General features: G+C 49.5%; 6 protein-coding genes across 6 annotated transcripts; 4 read left to right on the top strand and 2 right to left on the bottom strand.

The window, feature by feature from the left end:
- Positions 1 to 220: 220 nt before the first annotated feature.
- On the bottom strand, positions 221 to 1,021 carry N0V96_003144 (uncharacterized protein; the record flags this gene model as incomplete). Its single annotated transcript, XM_053189695.2, has 1 exon — positions 221 to 1,021. The coding sequence occupies one exon, from the start codon at positions 1,019 to 1,021 to the stop codon at positions 221 to 223; it is 801 nt and encodes a 266-aa protein (XP_053052618.2).
- Positions 1,022 to 7,477: 6,456 nt separating this feature from the next.
- On the top strand, positions 7,478 to 8,794 carry N0V96_003143 (uncharacterized protein; the record flags this gene model as incomplete). The annotated part of the gene is made up of 4 exons (XM_065756753.1): positions 7,478 to 7,561; positions 7,696 to 8,375; positions 8,428 to 8,603; positions 8,661 to 8,794. 4 exons carry the CDS (start codon positions 7,478 to 7,480, stop codon positions 8,792 to 8,794), a joined length of 1,074 nt encoding a protein of 357 aa, XP_065614520.1.
- Positions 8,795 to 12,633: 3,839 nt separating this feature from the next.
- On the top strand, positions 12,634 to 13,065 carry N0V96_003142 (uncharacterized protein; the record flags this gene model as incomplete). The annotated part of the gene is made up of 1 exon (XM_053189698.2): positions 12,634 to 13,065. The coding sequence occupies one exon, from the start codon at positions 12,634 to 12,636 to the stop codon at positions 13,063 to 13,065; it is 432 nt and encodes a 143-aa protein (XP_053052621.2).
- A 5,986-nt stretch (positions 13,066 to 19,051) lies between these two features.
- Positions 19,052 to 19,760, top strand: N0V96_003141 (uncharacterized protein; the record flags this gene model as incomplete). The annotated part of the gene is made up of 3 exons (XM_053189699.2): positions 19,052 to 19,213; positions 19,317 to 19,628; positions 19,758 to 19,760. 3 exons carry the CDS (start codon positions 19,052 to 19,054, stop codon positions 19,758 to 19,760), a joined length of 477 nt encoding a protein of 158 aa, XP_053052622.2.
- A 530-nt stretch (positions 19,761 to 20,290) lies between these two features.
- On the bottom strand, positions 20,291 to 21,089 carry N0V96_003140 (uncharacterized protein; the record flags this gene model as incomplete). The annotated part of the gene is made up of 2 exons (XM_053189700.1): positions 20,291 to 20,657; positions 20,734 to 21,089. The coding sequence occupies 2 exons, from the start codon at positions 21,087 to 21,089 to the stop codon at positions 20,291 to 20,293; spliced, it is 723 nt and encodes a 240-aa protein (XP_053052623.1).
- A 3,387-nt stretch (positions 21,090 to 24,476) lies between these two features.
- N0V96_003139 (uncharacterized protein) lies at positions 24,477 to 25,331 on the top strand (the record flags this gene model as incomplete). The annotated part of the gene is made up of 3 exons (XM_053189701.1): positions 24,477 to 25,103; positions 25,177 to 25,207; positions 25,276 to 25,331. 3 exons carry the CDS (start codon positions 24,477 to 24,479, stop codon positions 25,329 to 25,331), a joined length of 714 nt encoding a protein of 237 aa, XP_053052624.1.
- Positions 25,332 to 25,553: the final 222 nt, after the last annotated feature.

Genomic DNA, 25,553 nt, shown 5'->3' with positions numbered 1-25,553 from the left:
AGCCTAAGGACTTGGACTTATTTGCAGGTTGGTTTCTCTGATTATTCGAACCACAATAATCAAACAGACTTAACCAGGTAGATCACTCGGGTTATAACTGCAGTGGCTTATAAGCCCCGGCACCAAGGAACACCGTCTCTTCAATTCGACCTCAGATATCATTCTGGAAAATAGAAGGATAAATCTTAATTCACAGGCAGGATTACTAGGTCTCTCCTGCTTAAAGTTTCCCGCTCATATAATCTGCGTACAAATTCGGCAGGAAAGACGCCAAATTAGTAAACTCGGTCTGATCATGGATGAAATGCTCATAGGCAATGTTGTCTCCGGCCATGCGATGCTTGAAACCCAGCGCGCCAGCAAGGTAATCGATCCCAACCTTCATGCCCATAACCTTGTAGTGAATACCCCCACCAAGCCAATATCGACTTCGCAGTTCGAGGCCATCCTCAGTCTTTCGCCAGAGGTGCAGGAAATCCCCAATTTTGAGGTTTGAAACCAGGCCATCTCGCAATTCCGCACAAACCGCGGCCTCGTATCCTGCCGCTTTGAGCTCTTCCCACGGCAGGCCGTACTGAGCCGGGTCGACAAAGTGGATATTCACGGTCATCTTGGTTGCACCGATGAACTCCGTTACACGGTGCGTGGAGCCGAGCCACTTTTGCGTGTGAGAAAGGTCAGTGCGATGCAGCCGGTCCGCGTAAGTCGACCGCGCAGCCAAGTGGTCGTACGGAAACCACAGGGCATAGCGCTCGGGCTCGATGCTGTGCCACCAAAACCACCAGCGGACCATGTCTCCTGTCGATCCAGGGAAACGAGTCCGTGACGTGACGTACGCTGTCCCGTCGGGGAGGGAACGCCATCCATTCTCGTGAGCGTGGTAGCCGGGTTCCAGGAGGCGGCGCGATTCTGTGATTGGGAGAATGCCCTCTACTGGCATTGGCTCGCGAATATACTGTGGAATGTCGGCATAGAGGTAGAGATCTTTGTTGCAGTATTTCGCATACAGCTTGCTCTTCATCCGGTTCTCGTTATAGGTGAAAGCTTTTTGTGTTTCGAGCGGATAGTACGTGAGGGGAATTTTCGCTGGGTAGCCATCTTTGTCGGGATTCTGACTTTGGCTCGTTGTCGTTGAATTTGGTGTTTGGGTGTCATTTCTACTCGGTACCGTTCCCGTCACTAATTGGCCTCTTAGTGCGGCGATCCGCGCCGCAGACCTTTGACGCAGCGATCCAGATCCAGACTCCATCATGCTACTTTTGCACCGTCTTCTGGGCTTTGGAGTCGAGTAGAGGAAGGAAAGCAAGCCGGACAGTACGACCTTGATGGCGTTGAGCTTATTATTAACCGCCAGCACCGTCGAGGCTTGTGCGGAGATCCCCCAGGTTTGACTTCCATCTGAACTGCCCCTTGACCTCGGCTCGGTTCACGTGTTGCTGAAACCCCGTAATTGTACGAATAACCTACCTATCGGATTGAATCTTTCGGGCTTTAACAGCTTTACACAACGAAGCCATGCCACTTATCAATTACCTTCGGGTTTTAATGTCAGTAGGAGTTGAAAAAAATTGTTCACCATCAAGGCCTATGACTTTCCTTGGTTGAGCTTCTCGGGGTAGGTCCAGAACCAGTGGAGTGTCATGTTGAGAAGGCCAATGTGTCGTTATCTACTATAGGTTAACACACACTCCAGTGATATAACTGAGCCAGGCTGTCCTGGACCTTTCGCAATTTACCTCAAATGTTTGCTCTGACTACCATACTTGTCACCCGGATTACGTTCCTGTGAAATTTATCGTCTCTTACTGAAGGCAGTAATGCCAACAAGATAGAGATCTCACGAACTTGCAATACTTCTTCGGACTTTGATAAGATATTTATGCGTGAGTCAATACTTTCCTGGACTGATAGCATATTGAAGTAGGTGCAGGGTTCACATAAGTTGCCATCATCCCAGCGCCGTTACCGTTTTCAAGGTACTTAAGATATTTGCTAGAAGACGCCTCTGTCGTCAGCGGCTGATGCAAATTATGGCATCTTCCGGTGCTGCTGTCTCACTAAGTACCTAGGCGCGCAATGATCCATCCTGTGTGCAGGCCACTGCTCCAGGCACATAAGCCTCAGAAACCTGACAACACCTTGCTTCTCACACCACGCCTCAGCAATCCTCAGAAAACACTCTTGATGACCATCATGCTGAAGTTTGATCATTGTTGAGCTGAGCTACAACGCAAACTATGACTGCTGCAACACTCCTGAAAACTCCCAGAGTGGTCGCCGCGTTCATCCGAGGCGGCACTAGCAAAGCACTCTTTTTCCACGCCAAGGACCTTCCCAAATCAGGTACAGCCAGAGATAGGTTTCTCATACGTGTTATGGGATCGCCTGATCCAGGCCAAATAGACGGAATGGGGGGCGGACGCATCGTAACCTCCAAAGTTGCCATTGTCCAGCTTCCGGAAAGACCTGATGCAGACGTTGATTACACATTTGCTCAAGTCGGTCTCGATGAAGCAACAGTCTCATACGATGCTAATTGTGGGAATATTTCAGCTGGTGTTGGTCCTTTCGCAATCAATGAGGGACTGTTGAAGACAGGCAATTGACAGGGTCGTAAGAGAGTGGTCAAAATCTACAACACAGGTACAGACGCAATTTTGATTGCCCATGTTCCGATTGATGCTTCAAATGGGCGAGCATTAGAGAAGGGTGACTATTCTATATCCGGATGCCCCGGCACTGGCGCTCCTATTTTGATGGATTATTCCCAGGTAAGTTTGGTTGTAGAGCCAGATTCCACAAGAAGGTTGCGATGCTAAATCGAGTGGCAGACAGCAACGCCTGCACGAATGCTGCCCACTGGCAACCCGACAGACACTCTCAAGTGCACATTTGGCACAGTCGAAGCTACATACTGCGAAGTCGGCAATGCTATTGCGTTCGTCGCCGCGCAAGACCTCGGCATTCAAGGCAACGAGACGGTGAGCTCCATCGACAGCCATTCTGAGCTGATTGCTCGCGTCCGAGAAGTCAGAGGGCGGATATCTGAGAAGCTTGGCAGATGCAAAGACTGGAACCGAGTTGATGAACAGTCCCCGATGCTTCCAATGGTTGCCTTGGTCTCGAAGCCAACCTCAGAAGAGGGACATATCCAAGCGCGCCTGTTCCTCGATAATCATTGCCACCCAAGTATGGCCGGAACATGAGGGGTTTGTACGACTGCTACCAGTCGAATCGAAGGTTCAGTTGTCAATCGTCTGTTGAACCCTGCCACATTAGCCTGTAGCACTCTCAAAATCCAACATCCTGCGGGCCACCTCCCAATGTCTGTCGAAACTAGAGCTGTGGGAAAGGGGGGAAAGCTGCCGGCTTTCGGCGTTTTAGGCTTTGTCCGGACTGCGAGATACATCTTTCAAGGGCAACTGTTTGTTCCCGGCGATATTTAGAAGGCGCACCCTCTACCCTCTCCACATCTCTGGAACGACTTCACGTCGAGTATAGATCATCTACATTTAAGTTTTGAGATGGACAGGTGAAGGGTTCAGGATCTTTGTGAAGATATACAATATGGCGATCTTGTGCCATTCTCGCGCGTCAGCATCGAATGTGACACATTTGAGCACTCAACAGGCATTTAGACATACAACATGCCTATATAACCATCTGTGACGAGGAGTTTGAATCCCTACACTAAGGTACTTATGCATGATATGAGAATGTGACAATCTGACATCTTCTTAGTACCATAGGTGTTGTTTCCCTGCATTGGTATCTATTCCATTGTAGTCTGCTCCGATTGTCCGTGAACGAAGTAAATTGAGACAAAGAGGCAGGCTTGACACTGCTCGATTAAAATGGAAACCCTGACAGCTTCACGTTGTCGGCTGCCGGCGTGGACGGCACGCTGGTAAGTTGAAGCTAGGTACCAAGGTGAAGCTAATAGACTCCAGAAGCCAGCTCCTCTTCCGACGCGTGAAGAGTCCATGACTTTCTGACATCTTACGGTCTGCCATGGAAGTGTCTGGTGAGATCATATGACCCTGAACATGTTTTCTTTGACACCTCTTTTTAACCCTTCGGCCTTTCCGCCTTCGTACTCAACCCCAGAGGCGCCACCATCTCCTGAGATGCCCTCGAGCTTCAATCGTAGCTCCTCGTCCTGCTCTGCTATTGTCTTCTTCCTCTTCTTTGATTGTGAAAAAGCATCGGCGGGCGATGTCGTTTGTGCTGTATCTTGGCGAGAGTTCGTGTTCAAAGTTGCGGTGTGTGGCGAGGCGGTGCTCAGACGCTCTGAGAATTGGAGCGCGTTTGGTCTACTTGACGCGGCCGTCACGCGTCTTGCTCTCGGAGTGAACCATCTTAACGGCGACTTTATGATCATTTTCCGTAGCATTTGATATTTGTGGTTGAACCGTCTGGGGAAAGCTAAGTTGGTGAGCCCAGAGTTTACTGCAATGAAGGATGTAGGTTTGTATGCTCGCCGTCTTTCGTCACGCTTATTTCATAGATGGCCCATGCTCCCCCTCTGGGGGAACAGCTAGCGAAAGACCCCCAACAGATTGAGGTAACGTACTTAGGTTGAGAACGAGTAAGCGAGCATTTTACCACACTTTGCGTTCCATATGGTATGTTCACAAGTGGTTCTTTTGAGTAGAACTTCAGGTGACTTATATTTTGACGTCCTGCTTGGTCCTTATGTTCCATCAGTCAGAACAATAGTCGTTGCCAGAGCCGAGAGATTTCTCATGTAATGCGCTTAGAGGACCACCTAAGCACAAGACCTGTACACTCTGTTTATGCCCAACAACATGCAATCAACTGAATCGGTCTCCGAAAGTCTGGGTAAAGGAAGTTTCTATGACTAAATGAGTGATTGACTATGTGCAGGGCATGCATCTTTATAGCTTTGGTGAAGCTCATAAGCTGTACAACGCTGTGCGACAGGGCAGCCTCTCTCCGCGCCGGTAAAGATCACAAGCCTCTTCCAGCGGCTTTACGGTTGTGATCTGCACAGGGATCTCTCAGCGAAGGGAAACATCGCCTTCTGAGAACAGGAAATATTCAGCTACACCACAATGCAATACGTGTGACGTAAGAGATCCCTCCTCGAAGCCGAAAATGGCTTATTCCAAGACTTTTATCGGAGCACACGGCACCGCTGTAGCAGTGGCTGTGCCGCTTTGCCTTACTAACCAAGACTCCATCCAGGCTTCTCCGAGACAAGGTAGCACATCCTTCGTGAAGACACAGCCAATGGCCTGAAAGGCCTGTGAATCATGCCCCATTTAAGAGCCCAAAACCTATGTGCCTAGTCAGCTTCCAGAACAAGACCCCTTATCACAGGGCGCACCCTTCTCCTTGGCTGCAGCGTGTGAGAAAACCTGAGCTGGGTGTGGTCTCATTCTGAGCTCTGCTCAGCCACTTGTGATTGTTGGTTGGATTGGCCAACGCGTTACAATCGCTCGCAGCGGCGAGAAATGAGGCGCGGATGAGTGCCTTATTTGGGGGTGATACACCCCACGCCGAGGCGCGCCCAACACGGAGTCTTTGGCTGCACAAGACATATTTACCTCCAACTTCGTCTCTCCGTCACTGACTGCACTGTAACTAGCGAAAACCAAAACGACCCAGTCAGCATTCGCAACTCATACCTATCGCCCAAGATGACAACAAAACCCACCATGCTTGATGTTGACGTGGAACCGCCAACGTATGACAACACGGTCAACGACTCAAGGACACAGCTCAGCTGTGGAGAGACACCAACCTTGTTCCTGGATAAAACGACAATCTTCGCCCATACCTCACCACCTCGCGCGCTCTATGAGCTGAGCAATATCGTGACCGACGCAAAGTCATTGGTGTATGGGGTTCAGAAAGTGGTTTACAGAGTTTCTTCAGAAGCTGGTAGCGACAAAGTGAGAACGAGATTGGACCACATCTACGACTTCACACAGGACCCGCTCAAGGGACTCGAAAGCTGCAGTATGCAACTAAACGATGTCACGGTTATTAAAGGTCAAATGAGCTCCAAGAAAACGTATAGGGAAGTCTACCTATTGCCCGGCGTCTCTGGGTGGAAGGTAAAAGATCACTTCAAAGTTGGGGACAGCGCGGTGCACCAGATGAAGCACCAACATGAGATTCACTGGAAGAACACGAAGGGAGAAGTTGTCGCTATTGAGTCAGTCGCAAAGCGAGACAAGGAGAAGAAACTGTTGGGCATGCCTCAATTGGATGTTATACTGCCCATGGACCACAAAGAGTTGGACCTGTTGGTGACAAGCTGGATGGCGAGGCTCTGGAGACAGTCAGCTGATGAAACCAGGGAACCCATGACCTGGAAAGACTGTAAGTGTTCTGATCCGCAGCATCGGCCATCGCTTGAGATTTTAGCACACTCACATACTGATTTTTGCATGCATGCAGTCAAGGAGATTTCCAAAATCGCCCTTAGCAGGAATAAATTTGGAAACACTTGGGCGCTGAGTAGCACGTGAGTCTAGGTGTTGGTACCATAGGGCAGGCTGTATACCTAAAGTACCTGAAGTACTTGCTTCTTCAGCGACGTTAGTGGTTAGGCCAGGAGTGGCGTAAAGATACCCATGATTTCGAGCACAGCTGCGATATAATAACGTTCCTGCGAATTTGATATCGAGGGCCGCCACATTCATAACGAAATTTTAGTATAATAAACCTCAGTGCAACACCGGATCTTAAGCCTGGACCTTCGACATAGTCATGGCTGTTGTTCGCCAATCGTCGGTCGGCATGAAGTCGTTTCTCCTCGCACCCACTTGTAGTTTCAATTCCAGACTCATCAGTTCCGTAGGGGAGACAGGAGTCCGCCTTAAACGTAGAGATATGAAGTGAAGTCCTGAAATCATTAAAGGCCCCGTGCAGAGATTGAGTTCAAATCTACCCAAGTTGTTGCACCTTAAGGGTCGCTTTGAGGCCGGCATGGTTGGCAAGGATCCTGCTCCACATTGAGTGGTAAGGTGAATCAAGTAAGGAAACTTATGCCAGCCATGATGATATATCGACACGCATCCCTAAAGTACGCATCAGTCGGATATCGTATTCCTCACAACGCGCCCAGCCTCCCAGCAAGACCTCAGACAAGAAAGGATCCCTGATGGCAGCCGCTAAGCACGTGGTCTGACGGTGCGGGGCAGTGGGAAGCGCTCAATGCAGTTGGTGATCATACGATGACCCGACTGACATTATTTCCGCAGTGATACCGACACACTTTCGGGACCAGGAACTTTGGGACGACAAAGTAACGCCACGAGAGGAGAAAGCACAGTACGTCGTCACTTACCGGCCTTCCGTTCGTCCAGCCTTCAACTACATAAGTGCGACTCCCCATCTTCAAGCTTCCGCTTCATGCTCCCACCCATCCGGGCCATCCCTTTGATTACCAGAAGTCAAACTCCTTTTCAAATTACCCTCAACAGCAAGTCTTACACCTATCGCCATGAGAGCTGCAAGATATTACGGAAAGGAAGATATCAGGATCGAACAGGTTCCAGAGCCACCATGTGGCCCTAATCAGATCAAGGTGAGATTTCCCCAGTGTTTGCTCCTAAGTACATGGTCCGCCCGGCACCTACCCCGCGCGGGGAAGATGTAGGGACTGTAGTATTGCTTTTGGAGTTCAGACTTGACACTGACACGCACTTCGCCTTTCCCCAGATTGCCCCGGCATTCGTCGGTATCTGCGGGACTGACCTCCACGAATACCTAGGCGGCCCCAACTTCTGCCCCTCTTCTAGGCATCCCGTCACAGGCGATCAGATCCCCGTGACCCTTGGCCATGAGTTCTCCGGCATCATCAAAGAGATAGGCTCAGATGTCAAGCAGGAGCATCTCAAAATCGGCCTTCCTTGCGCCGTGCAGCCCACGATTTACTGCGGTAAGTGTGCTGCCTGCAAGGCCGGTGCCGAGAATGCTTGCCACACCGGCGGCTTCATCGGACTCAGCGGCTGGGGTGGCGGCCTGAGCGAGGCGGTATCGGTGCCCGCGGATCAGGTCTTCCCTTTGCCCGAGGGCATCCCTCTCGAGCTGGGTGCCTTGGTGGAGCCGCTTTCGGTGGCTTGGCATGCCGTCTCTGCCACTTCCGTCACCTCCGAGTCCAACGTTTTGGTGATGGGAGGCGGTCCGATCGGGCTCGCTGCTGTCCTGTGTTTGAAGGCAAAGGGAGTAACGAATATCATGGTTGCAGAGATTGCCACGGCCCGGCAAAAATTCGCGAAGGAGTTTGGAGCAGCGCATATCATTGATCCCAAGAGCCAAGATGTTATGGAGGAGGTGATGAAGATCACTGGTGGCATTGGCGCTGACGTCACACTCGACTGCGCAGGGGTACCGGCCAGGTGTGTAGTCTGTCGGTTTTCCTCTTACTTCCCTTGCTAACACTTGAAATAGTGTGAAAGCTGCATGCATGGCTGTCAAGACACGCGGCACGGTCATCAATGTTGCAATCTGGGAGAAGGAAGTCCCTTTCAACCCGAATTGGGTAACGTGGAGAGAAAGCTCGTATAAGTCCGTACTTGGATACCAGAAGAAAGATTATCAAGCCGTGATTGAGAACTTGAGAACAGGTAAGGAATCTCGTTCATTCCGATCACGCGAACCGCTACTAACAGGGTGGCATTTAGGAGCCCTGAAGCCTGCCTCCATGATCACCAGAAAGATTCCTTTGGACGATCTTGTAGAGCATGGTATCAAGGCATTAATTACGGATAAGGACAACCAAGTCAAAGTTTTGGTTGATGTTGGCGCTTCTCTATGAGATATTATGGCACGGCGTTACGAGTTGAGATTGCGATAGCCTTCGGAGGAGGAATTCCACTAATGGTTTTTCGCTATGCTTGTACTAGGTATTTGTATCGTACCAATTGATGATAATCAAATCTGTCTTATGTACCCTGCTCGTCTATTTCTTGCAGAAGCAGCCACACTTGCCTTCGGCCTCCTTCACGCTCTGAAGCACAAAACCGGCTCCGCACTGTCCTTCATGTCAGCACGTGTTACACGACAACTTTGCGGTGCATTTTTACATGCGGGCAAGTCACTTACCTCACGCGGGCAAGCCGTCGTGCAAACTCCCTCGATGCCTCTGCACGCAGCATTTGAGAGCTGTCGAAAACGTTAGAGAGTTAGAACCAGTGTCCAGAATAACCATAAGCTTACGTTGTTGTTGGCAAAGGCTCTGCAGTAAGACTTCTGGGCAGCTGCCTGGCCAAAAAGAGCCATAGGAAGGATCACCGAGAGTATGGTAGACAACTGCATCTTAGACTAAGGTTTTGGGAGGGTATGACGCTGTCGAGTCTTTGTTGAGAATGTGTGCAATGCGACTTCGAGATGTGAATAACATACAAGTTCTCTGGATCAGTAAGTCGAGAAATTGGAGGAACACATTTATAGAAGTTCCGTCCAATCCGGTATTACCGTCGGCACAGACTCTAGTTAGTTTGTGTGTAAACGGCTGCGGCACCACGCAGTTCGATATAAATTGCATCCTCGAACTTTGAACGGCATTCCATTCGAATGCCAGGGGCTGAACTGAAGAGCTCCTGGCGCGACTCAGGAGTAGAGCCTTGCTTCAGGTTTTCTTCTCCCAAGTCTGTCCTCAGTCGGAGGTTCACTAAGGGCCGCTTCGAGTACGGCTTGGTCTCCTCATCACATAAGCTATCAAACTGAGGTCATCCGCCCCTTGGCATTGAAGATGCGGTGAGAGGTAATAGAAAAGGCGACATCATCTGTCTGAAGTGAAAATCATTGGCTTACGCCGTTTCCGTATCGTTCTTCTACAATGCTCACAACCAAAAGCGAAAGAGGACAGCATAGCGATCCGAAAACACTCTGCCCTCATAATGTACTGAACACATGAAAACTGGTCTCCAGGCTGCCTATCGCCCGTGTTCAGCAGATCATCAGAAATCTCCGGGAAAAAAAGCTCTTTCGCCAGAGAATGGCGTCTCCATCTCTATTTTATTTAATAGGTAGGCCCAGTCTTCAATGCCAAGGTCTATGGACACCAAAGCTTGCGGTATAATTCTGAGGACTTGTCCGAGGCCCTAAATTCTCTTCGTGATTTGCGCGCCATAATATTTCCGATGGCATTCGAGCGCCCATTTGAGGGAGTACGCCATCAGGGTTTGCTCCAATCGCATTGGATAGAAATCTTATCTCCCACATCTTTGCGGAAAAGATAAGATATTGAATTGATAGTGTCACATCACTTCATTCCGGTTCAAATCCTTCTTTTCCCCGACCTGACACAACTCTTCTGCGGCTGTTTTCGACAATTCCTCCAGGGCAGTAGATCAATCTTAGATTGATCTTGGAAGATCGCAAATGCGCCTCAATAGCGATACTCAATACGCAACTTCCGTCCAAACACTGCTCCCCAACAAATCCGTCGTGATGAAGTGGGTTAAGAAAGTCGTCGACTACGCGCAAGTCCAGGCCGACATTGATACAAAACACCCAACACAGTTCAACACGTCATTCCATTCCGATACAGACGCCCCTGATCTGCGAAAAACATCCAACTCGCCTTACTCATATAAAAGATGGTTAGCACTTATCCTCCAATCGCGCAACCTGCCGCCTTCCGCAGTACAGCGAATCTCGCTCACCGATTCACAAACACAACTGTTACTCCAAGCACCTCGTGCAATGTTTCAATTGAGATCGGCCATGTCAACCTCATACTCGCGAAGATTTGGCCGATGAGGTTCCTCCTGCTTTCGCTCATCTCCGTTTCCCGCCTGAAGGCTTATTTGTCCGCCTCGATGACTGTTCGCCCAAGATGGAGGCCAAACCATCCCAGGCAGAACATCCTTACACACCATCGACGATATTCTCCTTCGCATTGTAACCTCCAGCCGTTTTCAAGTTGCCCTCGAGGTATGCGTAAAAGGCCAGAGGCCGGTTGGGCTTTTCTTCTTGCCATTCGATAGACGAATGGCAGCCGAGCGCGAGTATCGAGTTTCCTGCCGACCCAAGGACTGCAGGGTTACTGCAATTAGTCAGTATCGCTAGCATCAACCATGAAAGTTTTCCAAAAGCTCTGGCCTCGAACAAGGTCAGCATATTGAGATGATTTGCAAAGGATCTCAGATCATCAGAGATTCCATCATGGCAAATTTGGAACAAACAGATCCTGGGGACGGTCTGATGCAAGACCAGGGAATGTTCTTTGATATTCTTTATGATGAGACTCCTTGGAAGATTGATATAGTTAAGCTCAACCCGTTTGAAAGCAGGAGTCCATGTGGGTCTCGTCTATTTCAGTGGGTTTGGGATAGGAAAATTCTCTATGGTGAGCTCGACGAGGATGTTGTAGAGTTCCGAATCACACAATGATGGCAAAGCACCGATCCAAATGGAGCAATTGTCCTAAAGAAAGGTCACATGGAACAAGTATGAGTGAGATTAGATACAAACAAGACAATATCATCTGAGGTTCCACGTAGTAATCACACTTATCACAGGGACTGTAGCGGTTCTACGAGTTTCATTCTATATTCGCGATATGAAGTATGGTGGCCTTATTGGGGGGTGGGGGGTACAGCCACTTATTGTCATCCTTCTCTCTATACAACAGGGTAAATGATGGATCTTTAGTCCAAGTACTGAGCCACAACACGAGGCTGACTTTTGAACCTACGGGGAAGTCCCTCAAATTCTTTTTATTCCATTGACCAAAATAGACGCTCTACCAAAGCCATGACAGACGTATTTACTGTCCCTGACTTGTACAAAAAGACTGGCAAGGCTGCCTTAACAGTTTTGCGCCGCTAGCGAAGATTCGGCTGGCGGAAACGCACAACTTGTTTCCACTGGATGATAATTAGAAGCTGTTCACCAATGAAATTTTAGGAAATGACACCATGATAATATATACCACCACACTCCGTCATCGAACCCCAGTCTATCTCTGGAGAGTTGGGGAAAGAAATATTTTGGAGCGGGGTCTTTCTCACTTAGCCAAGTTCGATTCTTCAAGGATGTTGGCGAAGTGGTGACGTTTCCCGGATACAACTACGCGATCGCGAACACAGGGTCAACATACAATTTCCACTGCCCTTATCCTTGGAATTTCTCAATAACAGGCTGATTGGCACAGCAGCGGCGCAGTTCTGGACGCGTCTCACAACGCGGTCAAGAATGTCATTGTTTGGACGTGGATCCACGACATGGTCGATAGACTCGATGACGCAGGCATCGGGGATGGTTCGCATAAGGACGATAAATTTTCTTAATCCATCGTTTTCCAAGACCTCTTCAATGTTTACAAATATGAATACACCCGCGCCCAATCCCTTCTGAGACTGAATCTCTAAGGGATCCAAGCTATTGAAGGGGTTATTGAATGGCCTCGACCCCGCCGGAAATCACACTCTTAAGCTTAAGGGCAAGCTCTAGGAGTTCATAAGAGTGATCCCCAGCTTCACATTCTCTTGACCCTTTGCCAACCCGAAACCACAGCAGCTAAGGCCATCCCGTGGCTTAAGAAGCTAGGGGATTTATATCAAAATATACCCCTCGAACGCGAGAAGTTCTCCGAGGAAGTGGTCGATTCGCTAGAAATCCTCGCCATCATCGTCAATTTTTCGGAGAATGCTACCAAGGCTGTCTCCATGCCTTCTCTCTCGCGTAAAAAAGGGCCGGATCTTCATAACTCGGGCGCTGGAACCTGAAGCGGAGTGCAACGAAGTGAAGAAAGATCTCGGCCTGGGCGAATTTGCCATCCCCATCGGCAATCTCAAAGAGGAAGGCAAAACAGAAGGCGCTTTGAAGCGTCTCGACGAATTTCCTGAGGAGAAGGCTGTTGCTAAGATGAGCGACCTATGCAGTGCTTCATTCGCTGACTGCCGGTCCTACCTTGACGAGCAGCACAAAGATGCCAAGGCCAAAGGGAAGATGGATTGGACACCTCTACCGATCGAAACGCCCAAGACTGAGGAGGAGGCAGTTGAGTACCGCAGAATTACGGCAAAGGGTCACGCTACTGGTACGACCGAGCCTACAAAGCTGTATGATAACATTTAGAGCAGCATTGGTGTTGCTGCAGTGGGCAAAACCGGACCCTACATTTCTCCTCCAGGCTCGATTCAAGTCGACTCGCTGGGTTTTGAAACCTTCACGAAGCTCTTTGGGGACTCCAAACCCCGGAAGCGCATCACTTGGGAAGATAGAGTACTCGTTGGAGAACATCGGATTCTCTTGTAGGTCCATCTACGGGATTTGCACCCACTTTATTGCAGACGAGGTCATTGCAGAGCTGCCGCTTACTATCAAACATCCCTATAAGTCGGAAATCGCTAGACACACGTCTTTCATACTAACACGGAGATGGACAAAGGCTTACGGATGGAACCCGAGCGCATTTCGGTTGGTTTGATAAATAGATGGCTCTTCGGCGTCACCAAATCACAGATTGAATTCTTCTTTCTAAAGTAGAATACATCCGACAATCCAACTCTGATGAGGGACCATCAAATATCGTGGATAAACTTGTGCGTCTCTTTTGCAGCTATGGGAATATCTCATAGATCTTCCCTTCTTGTATCGCGTGTCAGTGTGCTACAAGACTCTCTTTCATTTAGTACGTAACACAGGTGCTTTCTGATAATCTTAGCCCAGGCTAGGACTGTGTTATTCTTAACTGTTTTTGGAGGTCCACGATGTGCAATAATGTTGGGCTTGATTGATACGTCGAGACTCATGTTCATAGCGTTCCCGTGAGACTCGTGACAGGTCACGTAACGGTTATGCACGCATCTGCAGAACTTCGTATGAACTTGGCGAAGGGTTCTTCGTTTTACAGTACTTACATACGGGACATGCTATCTCAAAGTCATATAAGTTGGTTTATATTTGAAACAGTATTACTCGACAACAGCAGAATCGAAAATTCCAACCTGGTTCTCTGCAAACCCTGGCCTAGTTATTTATGCTTCCGTGTGCTGGCTTCCGCTGTCAGGAAATATCCCCATCTTCCGGCCAAATTCATCTGCCCCATCATTGATGCGTAAGAAGATGTCAAGGACCTACTCAACTCGACACCCATCGTGTCCTCAATCAACTTGACGAAGCTGCCTGGGCTGACTGACGCCACAGCTGAACAAAAAACCTCAACCAACCCTGCACATCGCGGATACTGAGCCAGCTTCGCTACTCCCTCAAATTTTCCCGTTTTGTCTGACTGAAATACCCGAGAGATCCTTTGCCGGAAATCATGAGCGTGTGAAGCCCTACAATGTATCAGCCACAAAAGTCAACACTCAACCTCAACTCACTCGCGATATAATAGGATTACCTTTCAATCTGAAGCACATACGACCATACCCATTGGAAAATTCGGGATCCCGTCCGCTCTCCCATAGACAAGCCAATGAGGGCCGGATTAGTAGTTGAGTCGGTGACGATCAGCGAATACCTGGTGTTGTATGTATTTGATTTTTGCCCCACTAGGTTTACTATATGGCACTGCACTCCCTCCCCTGACCACCTTAGCCCGTGGTTGGAACTCCTCGAATGGGTGACACAAGATTTGTTGTATGCATAAGAGATGTATTGGCTTCCATTCCCTGATGTGGAGAGGAGGTAGAAGCTCATAAACGTGTTAGTGGATCCCATGCTATTCATAAGTACGAGTCGCCGAGTCGCCGTGCATTCTGTTCCTCGACTATTCCATCTAGTTCGGTGATGAGGATTCAAATGACTGCAAGTTCCCTTGTTAAATTTCAAGTCTTTTTTATTTCTCTCGAGAAGGATCATTTCTTCTCCGGTTGCTATATTCCATGAAAGGCTTTGGCCAGGTGAAAGACAAAGTGAAAGAGGCCGCGCTAATCTTTCTCAAAACGAATACACTACAGGAACTCAAATTAGATTGTGGCATCCACATCGCAGAATCGGTGACATCGACAAGCACGCCACGCTTACCACGGATGCCCGTCCTAACCACAAGCTCAACTTTTTAAGAAGGTAGTTCCTAATGCATGGAGGTTGCACAGCCTTTTAGACTTCGAGAAACCATCACAACAGGACACCACTTATAGGCACGGACACACATAACTCAGTTGACGGTATGCTTAGTCTAATTACCCTTTACAGAGATACCCTAAACGCATGTGCTCGTAGCTGATGTATCCGGTAATACATATACTCACACCATGAAGTCATCAGTCGTCTCCTCAGTTCTGACCTTGGGTCTGACCAGTCAAGCTTGTGATACATACAAGTACTGCCATTGCACCAAGGCTGATGTAACACCAAATAGCGACGCCACGCTTACCGTATGTGATGGTAAGGACCCTTATGTTTACGACAACGGAAATACCGAGTGTAACCACTACGATAACTTCTTCTGGGTCGATAAAGCCATCAATAATTGCGATTTCAGGAAAGCATGCGACAAGAACGGCGCATCTGGAGACTCTATTGTAGAGCTAAGGTTGGGGTTTTCAAGGCATAGGACGGAATTGGTTCTTCATTCGAAGATGGCATTTTATGCTTTATAGTGGCACAAACAAAATGACAGCACAATTTACAAGGGCCTTTGAGAGATCCAGCCTTATCGTTAAGGTTTTTACCCAAGAATGTTTACGACATTGACGAGGAACTTACATCATGATGGTGAACATGGATTGAGATATTTTAATTGCACTGCTTTTTTAGGATAGACTCGTCTTGCGTTTCTTCTTCACTTTCATGCGTATTTGTTCATACCTCTAGTCCAAATGCAATTGATTACCTCTAGAAGGAAACGATACACTCGAATAGCGGATGTTTACATGTGTCATCGCTAAACTCATTCAGGCTTATGCATCCCTCACAGCAGAAGATGGCTGCCCAAAAGTCGAATCTATGACCGAAGAGACTCTATCTCTGCTTCCCCCTGTAATTGCCTCAAAGACTCGTCAAAGCTCTCACCCTTCTCATGATAATGATGGTGATGATAATGGTGGTGGTGTACAACTTGTTGTGGTGGTCCTACGTCCATGGAAGGACCTGTCGGCTGACTTGGTAGGTTATCATCAGGGAAGGCGTAGAGGTACTGAGATGGGGATGTGCTTGAGCAGATTGGATTTAGTGGGAGAGCTGGGGTCTCCAACGTGATATCTGCAACCGGAAACGATCTTTCTGGGTTGCGCATCGTAGAGGATTGACTCGTTTGTGTTATCTCAATATCAAGCCTGTTTGATCTCGGTGCTTTGAGAATTCCTTTGCAACTATTCAAGGTGGGTCCTATTAGAGACTGGTGCAGCGGCTCGGATACGTGGCCAAGATCTAAGCTCGGTGAAATTGTTGAGCTAAATTGGGCCTGGTGTAAGATGGAATTGTATGATGTTGCATCACCGACGAAACGAAAGTCGTCCGCATCTAGCCCGGTGCTCATTTCCACCATAGATGTGGTTATATCATCAACATCGATGACGTTGCTGATGTCGGCATCAGCTTCAGCTGCTACTAGCAGCGAGGTTAAGGAGGGCTCGGGAGCATTAGATGGCGTAGCATCGCCATGATTCGTTGTGGCAAGTGACCGTGGGGAGGTTTTTCCTGTAGACAGAGGCCTTTTCGATGTTTTTGACAATGCTCGCCATCTGTTACGACAGGTGAGAGGTGGCCGGCCTGGCAGTTTTGCCGATAAAGCAGACCATCGATGACCAAGCGTCCGAACACCTTCTCGTAAAACTTCGTCTTCTTGTAAGGACCAGCCACTAAGGCGGTCCTTAACTTTGGGACTCAGGATATCGACGTATCTTTTCGAACATTGGTCATCCTTCCTCCCAGGTATCAGGAGGGCTTCGCATGCAAAGAGACCGGTATCAGTAGATGAAATTACACATGTGTATCAGAGGATTCTAGCATACCGATGTCGTGCCATGCGGGGCCCATCCGAGCATAAGCCGACAAGAGAATCTGATCTTCTTGTGCTGTCCATCGACCCTTTTTGAGAGACGGATCAAGAGAATGAAACCATCGCTTTCGACAGTCCTGGTGATATGTCAGCCCACACAGTTATTGTGCTTCTAGAGGATAGAATGATTCTAACCTTGGCAGTACGATCTTGGAGCGCAGCGGCAATATCCTTCCAATGTCCCTGCGGGCCTCTTGCATCTCCGTAGCGAGCAACAAGGTTCTTCAGAGTTACATCTTCTTCAGGAGTCCAGATTTTCCGCGGCCGTGTGGTAACGTCGGCACGTGGCGAGCACGGCGAAGAGTCTTCTACCGACATGTGAGTGACGGGCGAGCTCTATGCTGAGTTTGGTGGCACCGGCTTCTTTATGACAGGGCGAATCGCGTCAACGGTATTGGTAACCTATGAGCCTGCTTTGATTACAAGGTGGACGAAGAAGATCTCTGCGCATTCGCCGCTGTCCTCATCCTCCGCTGTCCATTTGCTCCCCGCAAAATCTGTGCATGGTTAGGCCGCCAAGTTTCCCCGCATTCGGGGGTGGGGGTTAGTGTAGCCGACATAGGACCTTCTGAACCGGTCCGGGTCATGGCATTCGATACCGAGTCCCGGGCCCGTATATTTCTAACTGCTAGATAACACAGGTGGCTGTAACTGAGCGTGCGAATCGTCGTTTCTTCGGATGTCTAGATATCTTTGGTGCCGTGAAATTCCAAACCTAATCTACTATCTCGCATGCGTGCAGCTCACATACCTAGAGAAAGTGTATGATGAAGAGTGAAGTTGGGAAGGGAAATTCCGTCCGATGATAGCTTCTGAAGCACACAGCTCTCCATCGTACTGTGAGAAATCGAAAACCGTGAAAGCACATGTTCATTGCATCCGTTCGAGACGTCGTCTTCAAGTTGTGAGTTGGCGCGAACTTTCAAGTGACTGTGTGCTGGGTTGGGCGTTGGGCTGGGCGTAAGAACTAGGCATTCAACTGAAGTTCCTTCTGTGAGGTGTCTGCCAAGCATGGAGGTGAGGCGTCATACTGAGGCACAGCCCCCCGCTGGTTCCGCTCCTGCATCCGGAGGTCTTGAGGCTGGCAGATTGAGAAGACTGCTTATGGGATCAATCCTGTGCATGAAGGTCGCTTGTAAGGTTCAAGAAGAAGATCTGAAGAACCGCTAGTGGCAGTGTTCAGCGATGAGAATATTCGAAACTCCGTTTCATATTATCCGTTCGTCTTCTATAACGAGAGCCGAGAATGTTGTCTTGCTCGCGTGTGTCAATTTATCACCTTTTCTGTAATTCTGGACTCGAGATGAGCGTCCGAGAATATTGCTGCAACTCGTTCTAATGGCACCTGGCGTATCGAATGCCTTTTACCCAAGTCAGGAGGCAGCATTTGCTGTCGGTTGTTTCCGAGTCTTATGCTAAGGCAGCGGTGCATGGCAGACAGCCTCCTTAAGCCACAAGGCATCGTGCTGAACTTGAGATACGTACTTGCATGAACCTTATGTGCCTGACCAGAGAGGCTTCAGATGCCCGTTTCCAGACTACTGCCCACAAATCGCATCAATGCCGCTTGCCTTACTGACAGTAACGTACCTGAAGATGCCAGGATGGAGCTCCTACGATGGTGATTGGGCCAATGATGAGGCGTCAATGTTTCCTGTAATGATTGCAGGGAGCCTTGAGCTAACTGCATCTGACGGATGTGCCTCGCGAGGGGCGCCGCCTTGCTGGGATGCTGCGGAAAAGTGGACGTTTGTTGGTTCGAGTGGGCGTGGGAATATGGACAGTATCTAGCAAACTGACGCCGCAAAGACTCGGAAGCCAGCATGAGGAGAAGTGGCTTGCTGTGCCTGACACTGTTCATACTCAATACTTAAGTGCTCGAAGGTCCGCCATGTTTGCGCTGAACTCCTGCATCCGATCAGCTTCTTCACCTTACCTTTCCTATTCCAATTGCAAGTCACTCGATACAGTTGGATCCCAGCGTAGCAACTTCGCGAGCTCACCATGGGGACCAGTGGTTTTGTCTTCAAGCATGTCTTCTCACTTTGGTTCAATGTTCTCTTCCACCTCTACCAGGCTTTTTACATGTACATGCCTTGGAACGAATCCCCAATGCCCAACGAAAATGGCACAGCCTTCTCGAACTCCTTCAGCGATATTGAAATAGCAAAGGCTGTTTTTGATACAGCTTATGGGACTGTATTGAGGCGAGAAGCGAAAGACATTCGATGGGTAGACCTGTACAGATATGCTAGCACGCACAATGTGATTGAAGTAAGTTTATCCCGTACGCCAACTGAAAGAAACTTGGCAACTTAAGACAGAAGGTATTTCTTGTCTTCTTTTACGTGTGACTTACCACCATTGAACCTTCTAGATCCGGTTGCAACAGGCTGGATGGGAAGACGCCGGCGACAAGTTGCAGCTAGCTTTCAACAAATTCCATGACGAGATGGAGCCCCTCAACGAGACACAGGCAACATGGGCTAAAATCATCGAGGCGACCAACTTTACCTATGTCACATCCAAGTTCAAGCCATTCCTCGACGCATCGTTGGACACAGAAGAGGAGCAGGAATATGCTCGGAAAGCGCTGTGCAAGATCTTTGGCGTTCGGGGCACTTTGAAGGTGACGCAAGAAACAAAACAGATGTACGAGTCCAGGCGGGTCGTGATCCAGAACGCCGAAGTAAGTTACCTATATTCCCAGCGCCATAGAGATTTGGTGGCTCGTTGACATGACGAGCATGACCGCTGATTGAATGACGAAGGCTGCCTGGCTCAATACAGACCGAAAGACTCTAATCGAGTTTATCAGTAGGTTGGCGGTTCTTATTGACGATGAAGACGAAGATGAAAGATGGGCGGACTTGCATAAGATGGCGGGGGCGGATGAGAACTTGAAAGAAGCGCTTGTTGATCATCGTCATGCGGTTAAAGACGAGCTTTGAACGACGCGAGAGCCGAGTTCGCACTCGTCTAATTCTATTTAGTCGCACTTAGATTCCTTCCCAAATCATTGACACACTCCTCCGTTTGCAGCAAGTTCACACACAAGACATTCGGGCGGTGCGTATGTACAAGCTGGTGTGAGGTGGAGCTGGCCCCGTGCGGTGATGAGCATAAGCTGCGCAAAGCTTGGTTGAAAATTATGTAGTATAAAAGGCTACTAGAGAGGTAAGGTAGACCCAAAGAATATTCTTTCGTAATATTGCAAAATGACATGACCTGGCGAAGTGCCGTTTTCCCTCGATAATCCGGTAGTTAAAGAAGCAGAATCTTAAGTCGTAACATAATGGTTGTGGTCGCTGATCACAACCAGCTGCCTGCACTGGCTAGTTGGGGGGGAATCTACCACATCATCACACTCGCGAGCAGGAATCCGATAACGAATGCTGCCCTTGAGTTGCCTCCCAATTTAGGCGCCGCGTTCTCGTCCGTCTCGACAGCCACGCCGGCGCTGTTGGTCTTTGTTGATCCGGATGAGCCTGAGGTGGAGGCGCCCGGTGTGTAGTCTGCTGCGATACCGTCGATGGGGTGAGCGTAGGCTTGTGCAGGCGTTGTTGTCGCGACCCAGGCGATGGTGGTGGAGAGTTCCTCGGGGTTGTAGACGGTGACGGTGGCGGTCTGGCTGAGGTCGAAGTTGCTGTAACATGTGCCGCCGTAAGCTGGGCGATCGGCGTCGGCGGTCTTGGCGGGTGCAGCGAAGGTGAAGCCGCTATTAGGTAGAATTAGTATCTTGGATGTAATCTTGGCTAATCTTGGCTCAGGTAAGAGGGCTGGTAGAAACATACGAAGCGCAGCAGGCAATGTATCCGCTTGACCAGGTGCTGCTCTCTGTGCTGTAACCGCTCGGGCAAACGAGAGGGCTCATGTAGGGCGCGATGGAGCTGGAGGCGGAGAGGGCGGATGAGTAGCCGTTGACCCATTGCGTGGGATGGCAGGATGCAAGGGTCGAGTTGGGCAGAGGTACGGGCTCGTTAATCCAGATCTTCTCGAGAGCGCCGACCAACATGGTCAAGTGGTTCTCAACACATTCTGCGGGCGGCGTGAAGGTTGTCGTGAGTGCCACCGTCGCGACGGGCACGGGAGTACCGGTGGGTGCGGTGGTCACGGCAGGGGCGGCTACTTCGGCGGTTCGGACGGCCATTATGAAGGACTTGGTATGGATTTACAGGTAGGTTATAACTGTAAATTCGGAATAAAGAGCGGACGTTGAATAATGAGTGTGATAATCAACTGGATCGTTGTTTGCTGATCTTAAACTTTACGAATAAGTCTAAGTTAAAAGAGTGGAAGGGGTGGGAAAGTTGTTGATCAAAAGAATGTGGTGGCCGGAAACTCGCAAAGAAGATACTACGCGCGCAACGGGGAAGGGAAGAGAGAAACGGAGGCAAATGGACCACTGGCGCAATGGTAAACACCCAGGAGTTTTATCGAAATTCTCGATGGGACTGCACAATGCAACCTCCCACGCGGCAAGTGGGTTCGCATGGCAAACAAATCAGGAGTTTTTGTCGAAATTCTTGGTTGCCAAACTGCGACCCTCCACCCGGCCCAAGTGGGTTCGAGAAAGGGGCGCAGACTTGTCCGGCCGGCCCAGGCCAGACCTCTCGCAGTCTCTCTCTCTATCTCTTTTCTCGCTTCGAGGACTCGAGTCGCCACTAAAGCAGGCATGCCGCCGAGAGGTGCATTTGGCACCCTCCAGTTAAAGCTGTTGGGGAACACAAAGAAAATGCATGTGGTTTCTCGTGTTCGTTGGTTTCTATCTTTACCTACCTACCTCAGACTAGCCACGGCACATTCTCACCGGGCCGCCATTTGCTTTTTGTAGCGGTCTGAACTGAGACACAGCCGTTGAGTTAACCCGTTGTTGAATAGCCTTGGAAGTTTGGAACAACTTGGAGCGGACAGTCGAAGACACCGCGCTCTGTTTTGTAATTCAGCTCGCTCGGTTTGGCTAAAGGTCCGATTCATTTCGATCGTCACGTCACAAACAGTGGATACCTTTGTCCCGGAGGCCCGCTCGGTTTTCCCCCGGTGAGAGCTCCCGCGCACACCGCGGACTGGATTGTCGGATCTACACAATCCTCCCGTGACTCTCCTCGGCACTAAAGCTTGCACTGCCGCGAGCCCGTTCTCGTTGGCAGCTGCTGCTTGGTTTCAGGAAGGATGATTGGTAGATTACGAGGGCATTGACCTCCTCTTTTCGCGTGAGGCTCTATCGTCCAACGGTTCATCCTGAGTGAACCTGGTTTTATGGGGAGAAGCGGGGAGCAAATCTGCCAGGTATCCACAGGACTCGTGGCTCTTTTCGTGTGCAAACAATGTGAAGTTGGGAAGTTCTGCCTCGTCACTTCTCAAGGGCATGATGGTGATGGAAACAGTCATGATCGAGACTCCATTCTCCCGTCTTGAGAGGGCTCGATGCGGAGGTGCGGAAGAGTTGTTTCTGGGCGCGCTGCAAGATGCAACGCCTTGGAAAAGCTTCTTTGGATGATACTCCACTGCCCACGGTCTGGAAGTTAGAAATCTCACTTGGCTTGCCAAGACGACAATCTGAGAAAGGGGGAAGTGGTGTTACGTAACACATCTCTAGTGCCAAGCTTGCAGGTAACGTGATCTGGTGCTGTTGGAATTGCATGAAAGGTGACATAATAGTCAAGTTCTCGTTCGCCGCCATGCATAGAATAACCGGTTAACTAACGCGTCCATTTTCATGGTCTGGTTTGCTAACAAAAGTCCACATCCATCTGGTCAGAGATGCCGGGAGATCGGCCGAGAATTTCTGTCAAAAAAACAGTAATCATCGATCGCACTAATACCGCATCCTTCAGCTAAAATACCCACCCTGCCAGGGCTCCGAGGACTCTTTGCGTGGTCTAGTGCAGGAACCAGCGACTTAGTGGATCTACTAAGCAAGCCACCCGGGAAGGAAGAGTCGAAAAATTCCAGTTGGTGACGTTAATCGATCTAGATTTTTTGTCCCGGTGGCTTGCCCTAGTGAGATATCAGACGACCGTTTTCGCAAGTCACAAGTTCAATTAGGCATTGACAATGACCTAAGCAACCGCCCAAAGTTATGATTTCGAGTAGCTATACCGTTGTTCTATGGAGTCGATATCGGATACTCACCGACCGGGTTAAGCTGATGCAATGCGATCTGCACAAGTCGCGTTGGCTTTGCCATCGTAATTGTATCAGGCACTTTTTACTTTTGTTTCAATCGAGTCTCAATGCGGCGACGGACGATTTCCATCATCTCTGACCTCTCAAAGCTCTATACCTTAGATCAAATCTAGTACCAAACGCTCGTGTCTCTTATTGTACGCCTTTCTCTATTTCGACAATGAACTTGCTTGTCTCTCAGTCGCGAGTCAACATCTTTTTCATGGACATAGTAGACCCCACGTTGCAAGTGTTGGCTCAGCTGAAAACGGTCAATCCTCAAACGCCCTAACGCCCATCTCTCTCGGAAATGAACAAGAATACTGTTTTCGCAGAAGTGTGCAATTAACTTGATCGCTCGAGAGCCCCCATTCACATACGGCAAGGCTGAATAGGCCCGACTTTGTGGTGTAAATATGGGATTCCTGTTAATATCACGACGTCTAAGATGGGTTTGATGTCGAAAATCGACTGGAAATGGCGACTGCAGGAGTAAGTGTGTGCATGCTGCAACCCAGAAGTGCATAGGATGAGTGAGAAGAAATCGTTCATAATCAGGGGCTTTGGCTTTAGTGGTGGCTAAGTCTGTCTTCAGGAAAGTCAGGTTTTTATGTCACATCGCAAACGCAACATTTCTAAGTGACATGTAGTCTCTGTCGATGGACCAGCATGCGCTAATCGCACATACGTACTATGCGGTCGTTCACCTGGGTATGTATCTTAAGCTGCATGAAGTACATGTTTCTGTGCTACAGGGTAGTCATTCGTTTCGAATGCCTTGCTGGTTCAGGCAGTTGACAGTTGACACTATCTTCCCAGAACATCTTCGCACCCATGAGAAACGGCAGAACCAGGAACGAGGTGAAGATGCGCCGCGAGAAGACAGGGACGAGTAGATAAGCACGAATTAGATTATTTCGATAAATGAATGCCCAGAGGCTTGGGTCACGGCGAACGGGAATCTCGGTACCGGTTCCGACCAACATCGCTGTGTAAGCCGGACCATCATCCTCCGTCGATCCACCCGGAGCCCTTGCTGGTGGTCCTCCCGACCTCATAAAATCAGACGATTCGCCTATCTTTCGTAGCATGGCGAGATCACGGCCGGTGTGTCGCCGGCGTGGCAGTCTTGGCTTCTTGTCAGCTGGTCCAACTCGCCTTGAACGGGAAACCCTCCGGAGAGAAAAGCATAACTCGCGATGTCTGTATCTGATGACTTAGTGTGGGAAACCCCTATATATACCCCTCCAGTTCGTTACTTTACATTTCTCTTGACCACTGCCTAAATCAAGCCGAGCGCGTTTGAGCACATATTCGTTCTTTCATCCAGCCATTCTCTGTCCAGGAAACTTGGTAGTCCGAACCCACAATGAAGCTTCTTGTTCCTCTCCTGACGGCCAGCATGGCCAGCGCCCACACCATTTTCTCATCCCTTGAGGTCGGCGGCACAAATCAGGGCGTCGGCAACGGCGTTCGCGTTCCCTCCTACAACGGCCCCATCGAAGACGTGACCTCCAGCTCTCTCGCTTGCAACGGCGCCCCCAACCCCACGACACCAACCTCCAAGGTCATCACCGTCCAGGCCGGCCAGAACGTCACCGCCATCTGGCGCTACATGCTCAGCTCCACTGGTTCCGCCCCCGCGGATGTCATGGACAGCAGTCACAAGGGCCCGACCATCGCGTACCTGAAAAAGGTCAGCGACGCTACCACCGACTCTGGCGTCGGAGATGGCTGGTTCAAGATCCAGCAGGACGGCTACAGTGGTGGCGTTTGGGGGACCGAAAAGGTGATTAACGGCCAGGGACGCCACAGCATCAAGATTCCAGAGTGCATCGCTCCTGGCCAGTATCTCCTTCGCGCAGAAATGATTGCCCTGCACGGTGCTGGCAGCTACCCGGGTGCTCAGTTCTACATGGAATGTGCTCAGATCAACGTTGTTGGAGGCACTGGTACCAAGACTCCCTCGACTGTCAGCTTGCCTGGCGCGTACAAGGTTAGCAATTGTGCTTCTAGACATTGAAAACCTCAACTCTCGAGTATGACCACTAACTACTCATTATGTATAGGGAACCGACCCTGGAGTCACAATCAACATCTGTACGTCTTCCAACTTATTTTCCTTTGGCATTCATCAAGCACATTTCAACTGACAGCGTCGTTTCTAGACTGGCCTCCGGTTGAGTCCTACACAATTCCCGGCCCTAGCCTGTTCACGTGCTAGATATGCAGCCTCGAGTAGACAGATAATTAGCTTGAGTAGGACCTCATCTTGGTTGACGTAGGCTACCTCACGTGTAACTAGTTACATATACCTTTCTCTGGTGATGGTGGCGGGAAGCCTAGCATCATTTGAATTAGATAAGGTTTTCGGAAAACTCATTCACTAATTACTAATTGCCGTGAGACTATCGACAAATCGACTACATAGGAAAAAGAAAAGAAA

Source organism: Colletotrichum fioriniae (assembly GCF_027942845.1).
Source record: "Colletotrichum fioriniae strain IMI 355084 chromosome Unknown scaffold_3, whole genome shotgun sequence".
Taxonomy (NCBI): domain Eukaryota; kingdom Fungi; phylum Ascomycota; class Sordariomycetes; order Glomerellales; family Glomerellaceae; genus Colletotrichum; species Colletotrichum fioriniae.
The sequence above is the reverse complement of the archived record's forward strand: the minus strand, read 5'-3'. Positions and strand labels throughout refer to the sequence as shown.